The sequence below is a fragment of the Alligator sinensis genome, unplaced genomic scaffold (genome assembly GCF_000455745.1).
Source record: "Alligator sinensis unplaced genomic scaffold, ASM45574v1 scaffold487_1, whole genome shotgun sequence".
NCBI lineage: Eukaryota > Metazoa > Chordata > Crocodylia > Alligatoridae > Alligator > Alligator sinensis.
Window position 1 is genome coordinate 448,096 of NW_005842301.1, and position 18,905 is coordinate 467,000.

At 47.8% G+C, this 18,905-nt stretch overlaps 1 protein-coding gene across 2 annotated transcripts in view; it reads left to right on the plus strand.

Annotated features, from left to right (window-relative positions):
- The window catches only part of FANCD2 (FA complementation group D2), a 194,560-nt gene extending 176,661 nt beyond the window's left edge, over nucleotides 1-17,899 (plus strand). For both annotated transcript variants that reach the window (XM_014522094.2, XM_014522095.2), the window contains 3 exons: nucleotides 13,354-13,500; nucleotides 15,999-16,082; nucleotides 17,439-17,899. In XM_014522094.2, the coding sequence (XP_014377580.1) occupies nucleotides 13,354-13,500; nucleotides 15,999-16,082; nucleotides 17,439-17,516 (309 nt within the window). In that variant the 3' untranslated portion in view covers nucleotides 17,517-17,899. The remainder of the gene's footprint in view (nucleotides 1-13,353; nucleotides 13,501-15,998; nucleotides 16,083-17,438) is intronic.
- Nucleotides 17,900-18,905: the final 1,006 nt, after the last annotated feature.

Sequence of the window (18,905 nt, forward strand, 5' to 3'; positions counted from 1 at the left end):
AACTAGTGACCCATTTGACTGTGTAGGTGTTGACACCACAGTCTCCTAGTTTTTTAATGAGAATGGGGTGAGAGACAGTATCGAAGGCCTTCCTAAAGTCCAGAAAGACTACGTCCACTGCTACACCTGTGTCTAAGGATTTTGTGTCCTCGTCATAGAAGGCCACCAGGTTGGTTTACAGGACCTGCCTCTAATAAACCCATGTTGGTTGCCCCTAAGCATAATCTTCCCTGCTGGCCCGTTGCGGACATGCGCCAGGATAACTCTCTCAAAAAGCTTACCCAGGACCAAGGTAAGACTGACTGTCCTGTAGTTTCCTGGGTCCTCCTTCCTCCCTTTTTTGAAAATGGGAACCACATTGGCCCTTTTCCAGTCCTCTGGCACCATGCCAGAGCACCATGAGTGCTCGTAAAGCTGTGCCAGGGGTCCCTCAATGACCTTTGCTAATTACCTCAGCACTCTGGGGTGAAGATCATCAGAACCTGCTGATTTAAATACATCCAGTCCCTCCAGAAGTTCCCTGACTAGGTCCTCACTGACCCTAGGCCTGGGTGCACCTCCCCTGAGACCTATGGGGGTCCCGGTGGGGGGAGGTGACCCAGTCCCTGCTCAGAAAAATGGAGGCAGAGAAATTGTTAAATAGGTTAGCTTTGCTGTCTGGTGCGATGACCAGATTTCCTAGCGTGTCCTGCAGAGGCCCCATGTTACCCAGTACCTTCGTTTTACCCACTATGTATTTAAAAAAGGACTTCTTGTTGTCCTTGATCTGGGTAGCTAGTCCAAGTTCCATCTCCACCTTGGCCTTCCTTACCTCATTGAAATCCGCCCTCCTGAAATCCAGGGCTGCTGCCTTGCTGCAGGCCTTTGCCACCTTGCACTGGGTGAATTCCAGCAGGCAATGATCACTATTGCCCAGGTAGTCGAGCACCTGCAGACCCCTCACCAGGTCATCGCCCGTGGCCAGGACCAGATCCAACAAGGCATCTCCCCTGGTGGGGCTGTGCACCTCCTGGGTTAGATGGAGGTCCTGTATCTCGGTTAGGAACCTACGTGAGTGGTCAGACCTGGCTGACTGCTCTTCCCAGCAGATGTTTGGAAAGTTCAGATCACCCATGATGACCACGTCCTTTGACCTAACTACCACCGTGAGCTGACTTAAGAATTCCCGGGCTAGCTCTTCCCCTTGGTTGGGTGCTTTGTAGTAGACCCTCACCATTAAGTCCCTTTCCCCTCGACTTCCTTGTATTCTAACCCAGAGCACTTCAATGTGCCCCTCCTCTGACCCAGTGCCACTTGTTGAGGATGTGTATTTCTCCTTGCCGTAGAGTGCCACACCTCCACCTCTCCTCCCTGTCCTTTCACTCCTGTCTTTGTAGTAGACCCTCACCATTAAGTCCCTTTCCCCTCGACTTCCTTGTATTCTAACCCAGAGCACTTCAATGTGCCCCTCCTCTGACCCAGTGCCACTTGTTGAGGATGTGTATTTCTCCTTGCCGTAGAGTGCCACACCTCCACCTCTCCTCCCTGTCCTTTCACTCCTGTACAGCCTATAGCCCTTGATATTCACCGCTCAGTTATGCGTTGGGTCCCACCACATTTCGGTGAGCCCCACTATGTCTGGGTTGGTGTTAGCTAGCAGGAGGGTGAGTTCCTCCTGCTTGTTCCCCATACTATGAGCATTAGTGTAGAGGCATTTGAGGCCTCCTGAAGATGCATGCATTGGCCCCCTAATCTCAGTAGAACCCGGGCCCCTGTTGCTTACCTGGGTATTTGTTCTGCTCGTCGTCGGTCTAGGCTGGGCTGTTCTTGTGGGTGACGCTTGGTTTAGTGGTCCAAGGCTTCCTCCGCCCTCGTCTTCCCCTTCCCCCAGTAGCCTAATTTAAAGCCCGCTGGAGGAGATCAGCTAACCTAGAAGAGAACACGCACTTACCTTTGGGGGAAAGGTGAAGCCCATCCCACCCGAGGATGTCTTTCGTCCTGATGTGTGGGTCGTTGTCTTGGAAGCCGAAGCCCGCCTCGAGATGCCATTCCCAAAGCGGCAAGTTGACCTCTCTGATGCAGGTCTCGTGTCATCTTCCATGTCCGCTCAATGGTAGGACAGAAGAGAATACCACCTGTGCCCCTCTCTCCTTCAGCATGCCCCCCAGAGCGTGGTAGTCCATCATCAGGTGATCAGGGCTTCTCCTGGCCGCATCATTAGTGCACACATGGATTAGGACCATGGGGTAGTAATCGGTGGGCCGGGTAATGGCCTGGATAATCCCTGTCACATCCTGAATCTTTGCTCTGGGCAGGCAGTAGACCTCGCGTGTCAAGGGGTCCTGGCAACAGATGGGACCCTTTGTACCTCTCAGGATGGAGTTGCCTATAACAATCACTCGACATTTCTTCCTCTGGGTCTGCTTAGCTCCTTCAGCCTGTTCAGAGTGTGGAGTTACCTCCTCTCTGGAGGTTTTCTCCTCTCCTTCCTTCTCCTGCAGTGTCACCAGGGCCTCGTACCTGTTCTCCAGCCGCACTGGAGGAACTGGCACTGCTCTGCTGTTATTAACCCTGGTTCTGGAGGGGACCATCTGCCACTCTGCTGTGGAGGGCACCTCCCGGGGTGCTTCTTCTTTGGATGCATGGCCCTGCAGGGAGGGAAAATACACAACAATTTCATCCTCTGCCTCCCTGATTCCCCTCAGCCTGCTAACCTCCTTCTGGAGCTCCCTTACCTGCGCCTCCAGGGCCCTAAGATGGGCACCTGCAGGACAGGTGTGGGGGCCAGCCTTCCCTGCCCCACCCCGGCCCCTCTGGGCATCCCCTGCAGGCCAAAGGGGAGGGGGACACCAGCCCCCCCATGGGTTCTGTCTGGGTGGAGGCCACAGATGAACCCCTGGTAGGTGGCGCCCACCGGGCAGGGGACCTAGCAGCACTCTGCACTGACACCATTATATATTGCTATTTATTTATATTTCTGTGTGGTGCCTTCATCCTACCCTTGTTAGAGTCTCCCGCCTGGCCCTTCCTGTTTGCCCGCCTGTGTGCTCTTACAGAGCAAGCCTCTTTGCACGCTCTGTTTGCGCATGCGGCTCGGGAGCACGGCTCCCTGCCAGCTCAGCAAAGAAGGACCTGGGAGGCTACCCCACCGGCTCTGGCTCCGCTGCGCCGGTTCCCTCTGCCCCCACCTACCTTAGGGGGATTAGCTGATGCTGCCCCCGCTGCTGCCTCCGATCAGGTGAGGGGGCACACATGCGTGTGGGGACCCAGGTGTGCCCGGCTCCCTGCTCAGCTCCTGGCCCCAAGACTAGTGCCATCTTTTTTCTCAGAGGCCTGGTGCCTGTGACATGTACTGAAAGGGTCTGTTCTCTGCCTTAAATCATTGCAAGGTCTGCAATGAAAATATAGATCCTCTAAATGAAGAGGGTTCTGGAATAAATGCTTCCTTGATTCAGAGTATCTTCCAATGGCCTTTGAGCATACTGCGCTATCATATAGCTACCTTGTTGCACTGCCTGGAAAAAATGCTTCATATATGTGTGTGTGCATGCACTTGCATATGTGTGTGCGCATATATATATATAATATATATGTATGTGTATATATATGTGTGTGTGTCTTTATATAATTACAGCTAAATTAAAGCTAAGCTATTGAAGCTATTTAAATCGTATATATTTAAGCTTTTAATATTCATTTAAGGTTCTTTGGCTGAATCTGATATCTTTTATTAGACCAACTAAAATAGTTGGGAAAAAATTTTTTAGCAAGCTTTTGGGTTTAAAAACCCATTCATCAGGCTGAGGAAGTCTCTGTAGTTGGTGTGTGCTCTTCCTGGATGGAATAAATAGTAAAGAAGCCAAAGGCCGGACTGGTATGCATGCAAGGCAGGCAGGCAGCGAAGATGTAAATTGAGGAGTCAGTGGGTGAGAGACCGGGACGGGGGGGATGAATGTAGCATCTAAATAGTGAAGAGGGACCTGGGGAGTCAGATGTCAGGCAGGTTATAATGTGTCATTAATCCAATGTCTATATTTAGTCCATGATTTGTTGTAGCCAGGAGGTTGATGAAATGAAGTTCATAGGCTCGTCTCTGAGAAGTGTTTTGTAAATTCCCTTTGAGGATTAGAACAGAGATTGGAGAGAGAGAGTGGTTTTCTTGTGAGAAATGTGCCCCCACAGGTAGTTGGGTATTCTTGTCTTTAAGAGATTTCCAGTGTGCGTTCATTCTGGTGCACAGTTGTTGTTTGGTCTCTCCTACGTATTTTCCATCAGGGCGTTTGCCACATTGGATGAGAGATATATTACATTTCTAGAGGTGCAGCTGTAAGATGCAGGGATGCTGATGGCTCTGTTGTGGGGTGTAGTAATTGTGGGGGTGGTGGAGATGTGTTGGCAGGTTTTTCATTTCTTGTCATGGCGCCGTCTGGATCCATTCGGTGGGTTCTGGACCTGAGGAAGTTTGCTTCTGGTGATGAGGGTAGTGAGGTTCAATGCTTGTTTGAAGGCCAGGATGGGTGGTTCTAAGAAGATCTCTTTAAGAATAGGGCCTCTTTCTCATATGGATTGCAATTGTTTGAGCATTTTCCATATGGGTTCGAGGGAGGGGTGATATGTCATAACCAGCAGTGTGAGATTCGTGGGGTTTTTCTTCTGTACTGCAGCAATTCTTCACATGGTATCTGGGTGGCTTTTTCAAACGTGCGATCTATCTCTCTGGAGGAATGTCCTTGTTGGGTGAATGCTTTTTTGAGTTTTGAGGTGAGGTGGCAATCCCAGGTGTTCTCCTCAGTGCAAGTTCAGTAGTATCTGAGGGCTTGGCTGTATATCACAGCTTTTTTGGTGTGTTTAGAATGATTGCTGGTTCTGTACAGATATGTATATTGGTCTGTGGGTTTCTTGTATAACATGGTCTGTATTTTACTATTCTGGATACTCGTCATAGTGTCTGCAATCTCTGATTGAGTTCCATCAGACATTCAACAATTATCATCCCTCCATCTGACTATCTCTTAAATACTCCAGCACCAACATCTCCTTTTTAGACATGACGATCAGTATCCAGAATGGTAAAATACAGACCACATTGTTCCCATCAATCTTTCTAGGTCTTCTACCTCTAGCAAATCTGTGTACATTCAAACTATATTCTCTCTTTCTTCTGACTTTTTCCCTGCTGTGAACTTTATCGCTCTTAATTCCTCCCTCCCACATTTCTCTGCATATTTCTTCCAAAAGTTTCCATACCCTTCTCCATCCCCGTAAGTCAATTACCAAGTCTTTCAGTTTGAGAAAGCAGTCAGGCTGGTGAGATGTTCCACCTGCATCTCCAATATCTCAAACAGTACATTTCCCAAGAAATCATGGCTGTTCATTGTTAATCCCATCTGTCTCCCGTCACTGGTAAAAGTTGCCTTTATTTGCAGCCTCCACTCTTCTCTAGCTTCTCTTGGTGCCTCTTCCACATTTTCTTTCCATGCCACTCCCAATGGATTGGCCTGCCATCATGATTCTACTGTTCTCTGCTTCTCACCCAACATACCTTCTGTTGCTGCTGCTCATGCTCCTGCTCTGTCTCCTGCTCTCCTCTGCTCCTATCTTCCTTCTGGCATCGTCACACTCATCATTTCTGCCTTGGCCATAGCTTCTGCTGTCCCCTTCTTCTTTTCTTTTCCACCTTCATTCACTCTCCATCTATCTCCAGATCTTCGTTTCTGCTCTTTAACTCTTTTTCCACCTCATGCTTAATTGCCACCACTACCATTGTTTTGAGCTTCACGTTTCCCTCCTCCACTTCTTACACTGCTCTGTTAATCCCTCTTTCTGGCCTTAAGGCATTGATCAGGCTTTCAATGCTGATGGGAACCTACTTTTTTATTATTAATCAAAATCTTCTCCTCCACATTAAAAACAAATCAGTTTACATCACTTTGCATAAAACATTTTCCCAAACTAACACAGGATCTCCTAATTTACATCCTTTGACATCTACTATTTCATCTCTCTGCATGCTTCTTATTCTCTGGCATCATTTTGCCTCTTATTTACATACAGCCTCAGCGAGATGCATCCCTCCTTCCCAGATTTATACATTTTAACTGAACAACATTGCCCTTTATTTCACATCATATTAACATTTCTATACCAGCTCTCATATAACCACCCAACAGGTTCCCTTACCACCCACGTCTCTTCAAATAGCATTACCTGTCATGCTTTCATCAGTGTCCTCCCAACCTATTCTGTTATTCCCCCTCCCCCCACCGAGAATTTTCCTGGAACAGCATTCCCTAGTCTTTTAATCTCCACTTGTTTGTTGCACGTGTTGCTCCCAGCTTCTCTTCATCACCTTCAATATACATTCGCAGTTCATGTGTGGCTAGATGCTTGGGCTGTGCAAAGTTTCAGCAGCCATTTCATTTTGGAGGTGTTTTGGCCCATTTCGGTGCCCAAAACACCGAATCCAAAATGAAACAGAAGGCTCCAAAACATCTCCAAAACTAAACGAAACCATCCAAATGTTTTGGATGTTTCTTTCTCTCCTTTTTTTTAAAGATAAGGACTATGACTCCTCCCACAAACTTCTAATACATGTAAAATGGGTTCTATCTTTTCCCATCTTTTCATTGTCTGAACACTTCGTACATTTAAGGATGTTATTGTAATCTCCATCGTGATCTTTCTCAGAGGTCATTCATACTGCGGCTCTGTTATTGTTGTGTGTCCTCTTCCTTCCAGCAATTCTATCATCTTCAGTCTGATTTTCATCTTTCTATTCAAAGCTGAATATTCTTTCTCTGCTGTCTTCTCTCTCATTCTTGTCTTTTGTTTCCCTGCATTTTCTCTCTCTCTCTCTCTGCTGCCTTCTCATCTCCTTTCTCTCAGTCATCTCATCTTCCTCTGCTTGCTCTATCTCTTTCCACCTCTTTGGTTTTAATAGCTTCTTCCCTTTTCCTTTCAGTTTTCCACCATTTTCATTCTGTCTTCATCCTCTGTAAGGTCTTTCTCCTTCTCATTTGCTTCTTCCGCCCCTCTTACCTTCACTGGCATAGGCGGTTAGGCGCCTTCTATATAGGTGCCCTTCCTTGTTACACACTGTACATTTTGTTTTCTCTTGGCAATCGCTGGTCCTGTGGTCTTTCCCATCACACCGTTGGCAGCAAGTTAATGTGCAATATGCTGCTATGTGCCCCTCTTCCCCACACTGGCTGAATATTCTGGGTTGTCCATAATACGTTACATATCCTTTGTAGGACCCTAGCTGGATGACTGATAGCAGGTGCCTCACTCCTCCTCCTCTGTTAAATTCGTCACTCTTGAGGGTTGCCCTCACCTTCCAGGCCTCCCTGTCCAAATGCTGTACTTTAAGAATCTCTCCACTCTTTGTAGTCTCTGTTCCATCCATCTTCTTATGTCTGCCTTGTGCACCACCTCTGAATACATTTTATGACTCTCTCCTGTGATTGCTCCCTGGCTAGGAACTTAATCCCCCTCATCTTGTTTTTCTCTGTACAAGTCCCAGAATTCCTCATAGCCCTCTCTTTTCCAGGACATGAACTGCCACACTCTTCAGTTTTTACTTGCCAGCACACTGGTCAACTGCTCTGGCCTTACATTCAGTGTTTCAAATAATATTTTTCCATAAAGGCATATCTGGCCACATATGTATTCCTTTGTCCCTCTTTATCAGTTAAGACTGCCTTCACTCTGAGCCATGGGTTCCCACCATTCTCTCTCTCTGTTTCCTCCCCATCTTCCCCTCTTTCCACATCCAAATCTTTCGCATCTCTTACCGGTTCTTGTTGTCTTCTATCTTCTTTACGGGGTTGCTTTGGTCCTTTAGCTCTTTCTCCTTCAATCCTCTGCTTTGTACCTTTCTTCCCTTGTGCTTGTTGCTTTTCAGTTTTCTGTCTCAGTTCTTCAGATGCTCTACCACTCCACTCTTTCTTCTTTTTCTTGTTCTCTACTGTCTCCCAATTCTTCTGCTTCATCTGTCAGATCTCTGCTTCTCTCCTTTTCTGGCGTGGCTGCTTCCATCCTGGTCACCTGGAACTTCTCTGCCAGTTTCTCCGTAGCTCTGCTGTTCCCAGGCTCCAGGCTTCAACCAAGGCAGTAGCTGGACATCCGCCCAGCTATACTCACTTGATCTTAGCCCACAAGAGGCTTTCAGTGCAGATAGGAACCTACCACAAGGATAGGTTAGTGCAGGGGCGGGCAATTATTTTGGTCAGAGGGCCGCTTACCCAGTTTTGGCAAGCTGTCGAGGGCCACATGGGTAGCCCCGCCCCTTAACAGGTGCCCTGCCCCCTAGTCACCATCTTGGGACCAATGTCCCAGGCCAGCATCAGTGGGGCCCAGAGCATGGCACAGGCTGGTAGGGTTCTGTGGAGCTGGGCTGCACCAGCAGGGAGAGTGGGGAGCTGGCCTGGCTCCATAGGGTCCTGGCAGGCAGGGGCTCTGTACCCCTGCTGCCTTGCTCTGGGCCCTGCTGATGCTGGCCCTGTGCTCCCGCACCCGCTCACTCCTAGGCAGGGACGGGGGGGCAGCACACAGCCCCAACCCCTGACTTGCCATATGATTAGTGTGGCCCCACCCTCCACGAGGTGAAGCCAAATGAGGTTGCTCTGTGCCTCATCTGCACATACATTTTTTGGAACATCCCAGGACTTGTGATAAGAACACTCAATTCCAGTTATGAGTTGGGGCCTAATTAGCTGTTACCAGATTTGCCCATTACTTTGGGGTGTGCTCATTTATTAGGGATAGTTTCTAGGGTCTTGGTAATTCTGTCAATGTGCTGCTTGTGTTACTATGCGGAGCTGTATCTCTCCCTTCTGCAAGCCCTCACCCCCAATGGAGCTATCTTGCAGGACTCAGTTTCAATGGGGCTGGGTTCCTCCAGTCACCAAATCAGTCACACACACAAACACACACAAATTAACGTGCTGAATCCGGCTGGGTGTCCAGCTGACACCCTCATGGGCCAGCATTCAGTTCATAAGGGCACGTCTGAGTCAAACTGGGTCAATCAGCCTGTACAAGCTGATCCCCTTATGTGTTTCAAACTCAGCACGTCCCAATCTTTGGCCTCTTGATGAGCAGACCCCACAATAATTTGGGCTTCACAGGGATCTTTAGCATAGGTAAAAGAAGCGTTGCTGCAGAGCATGGGAGGAAAGAGAAGCAGAGAAGGAAAAATATACCCAATTACTACCAGTTTGACTATAAAAGTTATTTATTGCTAAGCATATGAAATATATAATAGTACTAGTAGTAATAGACATGCAAAAGAAAAACACAAACAATTATAGTACTACCCTGGTTTCACTAAGTATTTGGGGAAACTTAGCTCAAACTTAACTAATACAGTTCAGGTTCAGAAATTTGAGAGAGAGAGCTGGGATCTCACCAGTCCAAGGTACTCGAGTCTCAAAGCTGACAGGTAAAATTCCTAACACAGTCCTTGAAGGGAGATGATCTGTTCTTCCAGCATCCCAAGAATGACAGGGGATGGTGCTGCTACCTGTATGCTTATGCTATGTTCCCCAAAATGGCTCTCTTCCTTTCAGGAAGAAGGGACCCTTAAATAACCTGTCGTGACCTCATCGCTAAGTTCCCACCAGAAGCAGCCCCATTGGCTGCTGCCTGGTGCTTCCTCATGACATCACCTTTCCAGGTGAGGGAAATAGTCACATGACCTGCAGTGGTGGGCAAACTGAGACAAAGGGAGCAGGTTCCCCTCCCTCAGGAATGTCTCCAACCCAGGTCACAGCTCAGTGGTAAATGAAACATGGGGGAGGGGCTGCCTGCTCACAGCAGAGTCAGACTAGCGGGGTGATTCCTCCACAGAGGGTGCAACAGAGGAATTCTGGGTGAACTGTATGCAATGTCTTAGCTCACCATAGCTTAAAATGCTGTTGATCTGGGGGGAGGGAGAGGGGGAGGGGAGGGCCAGCCCAGCAGTGATCTCTGTGGTAAATCATGAGGCTTTTGGCTTTGGACTAATATCATGCATTGTCTATACTAGATATAAGTAGGTGTTAAAGTGCTTCTCAAAAGTGTGTTTATGAAACACCTGTGCTAAACCTTGCAGCAGTTTCAAAACAAGATAATATGTATCAGTTCTGGATTAACTAGTGTATGAGCAATATATGCATATTGGTACAACTGTGTTTAATATCAAGGTCAGTGTTTTCAAATTTGCTCCTCACTTCTATATGTTCAGGAAGAACAGGGTCTGATTGTAAGGAGAGGAGGAAGGGGCTGGGCTGGACTGGGCTGCCAGGGGGAAAAAGTGGGAGGACATCGGAAGGTAAAGGGGCTACCTGACCCCTCAGATTTATTTTCCCTTCTGTAGTAGTGGGAAGGGGACAAATTCAAGGCAAACCTCCAATAATTAGATTCGATACCTGGAAAACTGTAACAAAGATACATTTTCTATATATAGAATCTAATTATTGGGAGGTCATCTTATAATCAAGGTTGTCTTCCATTTGAGTAAATATGGTAAACAGGATGCATTCCTCTTTGTGGTTGGGAGTTACCAGACCCCTTCTGGTGGTTCAGAACCAAAGTTTAGGCTCACCTGCCCACTTTCTCCCTGGGTGCTGATTTTGGGAATTCACAGATGAGTAGTTTTGCCTCCCTTTGACAACAACAAGCTAAAAAATGGTTTAAATATGTTTATAGTAATTGGACTTAGGAGAAAGTGAGCTTGATATGGCAAAATTATCCTCAAACCTTCCAGCTATTCAGCCTCTGTGGGTGCATCCACACATGCAGGCACGTGTGCTTGCAGCAGCTCAAATAGGAGCGGTACAAATTTGAGCTGGAGATTTTTGCCTCAGTGCACGTGCCCAGACATGCACTTTGGTGTAGAGCAAGTTGTGCCACTTGGGGCAAAATAACCCTGCCCAGCTTCTCCTGGATCTGCAGCCAGGGGGAGCTAGAGCCTGGGGCTGGCACCTGTGTTGGTCCCAGCTATATAAAAACCTTCCCTGGTACGTAGCTCAGGGCTGCTTGCTCTCAGGAACTTCTGGGGCCAGGCCAATTGGTACCTGGGGATACTAGCCCCTTGTGCCAGCTGGACTGCTGAAGCAGCCCTAACCAAGAGTGCCCCCTGCACTCTTTACCCACTATAGCAGTCTGGCAGTGGGGGCTGCTACCTGGCTATGACCTGCTGCTACCTGCAACAGCATGTGGCCCCAAGACTGTGCATCTGCCAGACCAAGATGGGGACTGCACAGCTGCAGCAGAGGCATCTTTACCTCTGGGCCAGCTGCCAATCTGTGGCTGTACAGATGGCCTTTGTGTGCCGTTGCCCTGCCATCTGGGCAGCTATTGCCCAGAAGATGTTCTCAGTGTGGTGGCCTGCTTTGAACAGTCAAAATATGTCCTCCTGGCCCCAAATGGCCAGAAGGTCAGCCACCTCCAGCTGGGTCCTGAGTGCCAGCTCTGAGCAGGCTTCTCTGTCTGGGTCCTGCCACTTCCCTCACTAGCAGGAATCCTGGTGTTCCCTATTTAAAAGCTTCAGAATCTCTGATTAAAAAAAACCCCAAATTCACTCTTTAAAATACCCCCAAATCCATGTTCTTCCACAATTAAAACAAAAAGACCAGGAGAGAGAGGGAGAGAATGAATCAGTTGGGCAATATTTTATTGATATAGTTACAATGTTAAAGCAGTTTGGAAGCCTACCAGTGTCTCTATCATCATAATAAAATTAATTCTAAATATCTATATGTTTTGCTGCTTGCTTTTGGTTTTCTTATCATAGAACAATTAGACTTCCCTCTGACTCCTTCACTAGCCAGGATGTGGGTAACTAGGATGTGAGGACAGCTGCCCCTGCAGCCACAGCTCCTGCCAGCAGGTCTCATCCTGTCAGGAAGCTGGGCACGATGGGTGCGTGATGGGGGGCGGGATTTGGAGTTTGCAGGAGGGAGGTGTGGGGAGATGTGGGTGGGTGTGGAGAGATGTGGGGGGTATAGGTGTGGGGGACTGTGTGTGTGGGGGGGAACTGTATGGGGAGGCTGATTAGGAGGGATGGGTCCCCTGCCCCCCCACAGGGCACAGCTCCCCCACATAGCACATGGATTGTCCACCCCCTGCAGAGCACCAGCTCCCCCACATGGCCTTCATGGCCCACAGCTCACTGGCAGCAGCAGCCATCAGGGTGCTCAGCGCCTCCTGGCACAGCCCCCCATGCAGTGCAGGGTAGTGGGAGGTAACACGGCTTGGCCACAGCTGCCTCGCACCCGATGCTGCGTGTGCCATATCACTTAGGCCCCACCCAGCTCAGTGCGGCACCATGTGCTTTTGGGCAGCTCTGGGCCTCTTGGGCTGTCACCCAGGGCCCCATACTGCTCGCAGGGACTGCTTGTCATGCCGGGCCGGGTCCTGAGTGCACAGGCTCCGCATACCATCAGGCCAGGCTGCTTTTGTGCATGTAGGACCTGGCCTGGTATGACAGGCAGTCTCCACAAGTGGCATAGGGCCCTGGGTGACAGCCCAAGTGGCCCAGAGCTGCCCGAAAGCACACGGCACCGCACTGAGCTGGGCAGGGCCCATGTGATATGGCACAGGCAGTACCGGGTGCCAGGCGGCCAGGGCAGAGCCACGCTGCCCCCACTGCCTCACAGGGGGGCTATGCCAGGAGGCCCTGAGTACCCTGATGGCCACTGCTGCTGCCAGTGAGCTGTGCGGGGGATGCGTGTGGGCCCTGTGAGAGGCAGGCAGGCAGGGGACCCACTCTTCCTGAGCTGCCTCCCGCCATGGTGCCTCACAGCCCCCTGCATCCTCTACTTACCTGGAATGGAGCCCAGGTCCAGGTCGCTGCAGCCTGCATCACTGTTTGCTCTGCATGGGCAGGCAGCATGCTGCAGCATTGGGCAAGGGGCAGGTATAGAGACATTCTGGCTGGCTACCAGAGCATCTCTGTGGAGGACCCGAGCTTCCAGTTATCCAGGCATGGTCCTGGACCGTGCCCTGCCCTGCTTTTTTCGTGAGGGGGGCGGGGGATTGATACCTGGATATTCAGCTATCAAATTTTGAACCTGTGCTGCAAATATGCAGTGCGGGGAACATTTTTTTGTTCCTAGTGTGCCTCTTGTCATGTCTCAAACTGCTTTGAGATGTGGCAAGAGGCACATGCGGCCTCATCTGGACATGTCCTGTGGTGCTTCCATTCCTGTTAGTGTAACATTGCTGACCAATACAACTTTGGATAAACTGTTCAAATTGTCATGAGAATAACTACAATGCTTACATATACATCTGGGCTTTTTTTACACCAAAAGCTCCTGCTTCCTAGATTTTAACTAGTAAGATTTAACTTATGTAACTTGATTGTGTGTGCATTTGTTTTAAATTTAGATTCACCAAGATGTAGGACTGACCAATCACGTGCCTTTATTGAAGAAAACACTGGAGCAGTTTGTATACCGAGTGAAAGCAATGCTGGCCTTTAACCACTGCCAGGAAGCATTCTGGGTGGGCATCCTCAAAAACAGAGACCTGCAGGTGAGGATTATCAGTCCAGCAGAGTAGTGCTTTGTTTTGCTTTAGATATGTTCTAATCAAATTTCACATTGAGGGCGTGGACAGACAGCATTTGTAGCAATCAAGTAAGTACCTTAAAAGCCTATAGAAAATGAAAGGATAAATGATGTATGGTACCATCCTCTTTGGAACCACCATTAAGGTAGTTGAAGACTGCTATTAAATCCCCTCTGAGTTTTCTTTTCTCCAGACTAAATATGGCCAGTTTCCTCAGCCTCTCCCCAGAAGTCATGTGCCCCAGCCCCCTATTTTCATTGCCCTCCACTGGACTCTCCAATTTGTCCACATAGCTCACCTAAATACTTTGTGTTCATCCTCTCGGTGTCCAGGGTTGTGGTGTTCAAGAGACTTGATCTCTAGGGCCTGGTACCAGCTTGCCTGCCTATGGGCCCTTAATTCTTGAGACATCTGTGAAGGTCTCACCCCTGGCATTGTGGACATTTTGGACCATACAGGCTGAAAGTTACCATCTGTGGCAGGGACCACTTGCTAGCATCTAGGCCACCCCCATTTTTTCCTCCTTACCTTGAGGAACCTAAAGATGCCCTCCACAGTTATCCAGTAGCTGTTCAGCCAGTAATTGAATAACTCTTCCCTGGCATCCAGGTTTCTGGTGTAGGGCTTCATAGGCCCTGAAAAGAGCAGGTAGGCCAGGTCTCCACACAGTAGAAGATAATCACCCCTTCCAGCTCTATTCTTGGAACAGTATAGGCCAAAGCTTCTCATATCAGGGGCACCAAACTGAAGTTCTTAAAAGACTGGCATCATGGCCCTTGTGTGACTACCCAGTGGGCAGGTGCATCAATGGGCCCCAGTTGTCTGTAACACCAAATAGCACGAAGTAGCCTTTGTGGTTAGTGTGCTGCAAGCCATGGTTCACTACACACAGGATAGGAATGTTAGTGTCATCACTGACCCTGATATAATTTGGAAACTCCACATGGACAAATCCTGTAGTTTGGATAGGCAGAGGAACTATAACACCAGCACTTTCTGGATGGCATGGCCCACCACGTGGATCATCAATCCAGCCATGGATTTGCTTACACCAAACTGGTTGGTGACAGACCAGAGGCTTGTGAGGGTTGTCAGCTTCCTGATGTTAGTTACCACTTGCTTCTCTATTGGCACCCTCGTTTTGGTGATTTGCCTCTGGCAGAAGTGTTTGAACACAACAAGGTAGGTGAATGTTGCCATGTGCTGGAGAGCATACCCAGTACTCTGTAGTGCTCCTCCATGAGAGATTGTGGAGTGAGGAGATAGTAGGGGTTTGTTCTTTACTGTTACTGGGAATGCAGTGCATATGAAACTAACCAGCCCTGCAGTCACAGGAAGCCCAGCACAGAACTTTGGAGGTTCTGTCATTGATTGTGTAAGATTCTGACATTGCCATTCAGCTGTTCCTTCTAAGTCTTTAGGGAATCCTGGGGCTCCTATAGACATACAGGGAGCTGGCTCCCACATGCTGCAAATCCACTGTGTCAAGAGCACAGAAATAAACGCACTTCAGCAGACTAGTGTCATGTATATATCAGCATCCCCATGCTGAAAAATGGCGGTGGGGTGCTTTGAACTAAAGCTCATTCAATGAGCTTTAGTTCAAAGTGCCCCAGCACCATTTTTCAGTGTGGGGGATGCTGATACACATGACACGTGGGCACTGCCCCACCCCCCACCCCGTGCCTCCTGCAGATCATGGTTGAAAGGGATTCTTACTTGCTAGCCACTCCTAGCTATTGAGCAGTGCAGTACCATCAGTTCTGGCACATTTTTAGGCACTTTAGCTGGGAGGGAGCTGTATGTCTGTATAATAGTCTTGCACTCCACATTTAGAAGCACTTCAAATGAAAACAAAAATTGAAGCAGTTCACATGTACATCTGGCCACATCCTGAGACAAAATTGAAAAACTTGTAAAATACATTGGATTATTTTGGAAAAATGGTAAGACTGTTCAGGTTGCATGATCGGGAAAGTCAGAAAATGCCAACAGTTGCTTTTCTCATACAGTCTTCATTCTGACTCGTGTATGCCATTCTTCTGCATAATATGTAATACTATGATCACATTTAATGATGTCTCATTATAAATGGCCATCTCTGCAAGGGATGTCACCTAGAGACACAGCTATTAGTCAGTTTCTAGTTTGATAATGTTGGGTAGCTAGGGGCCTGACCAGTTCTTTCCTTGCTTGTGTCTTGTTGAAGACAGGGACTTTGGCCTACAAAGAAGAGGAAAGATGGTAACCTATTGGCGGCCCCTAAGCACCAACAGTTCACATTAATATTAAAGAGGCTAACCTTGGCCATTTTTTTTCCATGCCCTGGAAGAGAAATGAAAGGGAAGCTAATTCCTGCACAAAAATTGCTGCACAACAATACTCATTTCAGTAGGAGTGTGTCATGACTGATCCACAAAAAAAACCAACCAGATAAAAAGTAGATGTTGCATTTAATTCAGGGAGAAGAGATCCTGTCTCAGTCTTCTGAAGTGAGTGACCAAGAGGGTGTAGACAACCAGCAACCCAAAGAAGATCCTGTCAAGGTATTTCTAGAGACAAGTGCCTATTCTTTTCATGGGTCCCTGAACATTACTCATATCAGCAAATCCCTGAGATCTGTTAATAATTTGAGCACTTCAGACAGAATGGGCCTTGTCCTGTGTCATGAGCAGGATAGGAAGGGTAGAGTCAGGTAGATGCATCCTGCAGAGGATGCACAAGTGACTGGGGCCAAGCTAATGAAAGTCCAGGGGAACTGAAACTCAGACACTATGTCATTTGCCCAGTCATTTTCCTGGTAAATAGGAGATGAAGAGACTCTAGCTATAGCTTGCCTATTAAAGTCAGAAGCAGCTCTCTGCCTATTTGGGATGGGTCTTGAGAGCCAGAACAAAGAAAGTATCAGGGCATATCCTCTAGGAAATGTGTAAGTTAGAGATGAAGATGCCAAAAGATTGAACCACTCCTATCTGTCACCCAGGTCATGATTACTGCCTACATCTCACTTTTGGGGAAACCCATTCCCACACTGGCTCTAACAGCAACAGCACTAGCAGCTTGTGCTGCATCACCCCTCCACCAGTTTCTTATGCACCTTCCCCATATCTGACCTGGGAGTCCTGGTGCTTGGAACAAGTTCTCTACCCCTCTCCCAGTCCTGGAAGCCACCTCCTTCTTTCACGTCAATTCTCCAGCAGTATTTTCAAGCAATCCTTTCCAGTACATGGCCTGAGTACCACCAGGCAAGGCACCTGCACCTTGAGCCTTACCAACACCTATTCCTCTGCATGATCTGTTCTCTCTAGCACATTATCTTTCCAGCTGCCAGCAGAGGTTCTCAACAGGGTTCCCTTAGAGCATCTTCTGTCCCAGTCAGCACTGCAATGCCTAGTCCGCTGTGGTCGGAAACAGCAAGAATCTTCTATATGTCCCTTTGAGTCACACACCTTTATGACTGATTCCCTACACACTCCGTGCCACATCCAGTTCCTCCACTGTGGGTCAGTAGCCAGCTTGTATGCCTTGCAGCTATCTTAGACCCTTCATAGTGCTGCCCAAACCGCTTGAAAATACTGAAAAAAGCTAGTGAGTTAGAGACTGATTTGGGTTAGTGCAAGGTGTGCCACTTGAGTGAAAATGCAAGGGATCTTCCAGTGCTCCTTCAGGGTTATACTTACTTGTTGATGGAACAAATGATGCACAACAATGGATCAAGTATGAACCATGCATGATTATGAAACAGGACACCATAGGAGCAGACATTTGAGTTCTGTTTTGTATGAATATTTACATTTCTAGATGATATTTTAGTAATCATCTAGGAGGACTTTTATTTGATCTATCTATACTTCCCAAGGTCACACCCAACTCTTTCTCTAAATATTTCTTGCCTTTTCCAGGAGAAAGATGTTTCAGGGAGCGAGAGTGAAACTGAACATGATGACAGCAGTGAGGATGATGAAGGGACCTCCCAATAGAACTAACAGCATCCCCATGTGTTTACCAGGGAATAGATGCTCAGTATTCCCCATTAGAGTCTGCACCTGCCACAGCTGATAGACTCCATGGTTTAGAGGCTGTGTTCTCATAATGGCCTGGGTACATTCTGCAGCAATAAAGTCAAGACAGCTTCCAGGCAAGTTTGCATAGAATGAAGTTTAGGTGCCTTGATGTTGCTTTTTATCTGAGTTTTATACCTAGGCACTATGAATGTCTAGCCTATATGTACATTTCTGTTGTTCTTGCCTCCAGATTTCCCCAATTGTTTCCCATAAGTTCTTCTTTACCTTTCAAATTACTGTTTTTCTGCAAAAAAATTACCTTGTTTGTCAATTTATTGAATAAAATTGAAATTCCTGCTTTTGGCCATGTGATATCAGTGAATAGATGACTACAGCATAAAGTTCACCTTGGCAGTAGAGCTTGCCATTAGCAGCCCTATGGCTCAGTGGAGTCTGCCAGCTCTTAGGTAAATGTCATTTCCCAGAATTTGGCTGGCAGAGGCATCAATTTGCTACCTACCAGATGCTCTGAAATTACCCCAACCTATTTTTTTTAATCTGTGAAAATTAAGTAAAAGATCAAGATTTTGATAGAGAGAAAATGGTGGCTGCTTGCTCAAGCTATATGAGCCTTTTTGCCACCCACTGGGGAAGATGGTTTCTTGGGAGAATGCTAGTCTGCAGCAGAATAGGTTCTATCCCATGCGTTAGATAATACCCACGTGCAAGTCTCCTTTTGCCTCTACAAAGCAGGGTTCGGACACTGCTAGTCTCACAATGGTATGCAAAGTAAATGGATTAAAGACGCTAGGGCACAGACCTACTACAGCAATGGAGGCCATATCTGTATACAGATAGATGGAGGAGGTGTCTGAGATTACAATTAACACTGAACACAGTACCTGGTAGAGCACAATACATAGAGTCTGCAAAGGAAAATGGATTCAGAAACTGCTTTTAATTCTCGGACTGTCAGTACAGCAGAACTGAAAAGGAAACCAGCTGATGTTGCATAGTGACAATTCCAAAAAAACTTCTCAGAAGATCCCATAGAAGAGACTACTGAAGATGCTAAATAGTGACAAGGGTGAGAGGCATATTATTGCCAGGGGTCACAAATCAGCTAGGAGATGCAAACAGCTTGAAGTGTCAGCATGGCAGAAGGAAGCTATAAGGCTTGATGCTGGTTCCCGAATGAAAACGGAGTGATAATAAAGCAGCATTTGCAGACACGGTTACTGAGGAGGAGAGGTGGCTGTGAAAGACTTCACAGGGAAGACAGTGGGCAACCCGATGGCAAACAAATCCAGCGCTGATGGGAGCACGGAGCACAGGGGCGAGCGAGCCAGCGCCACTCGGGGCAGG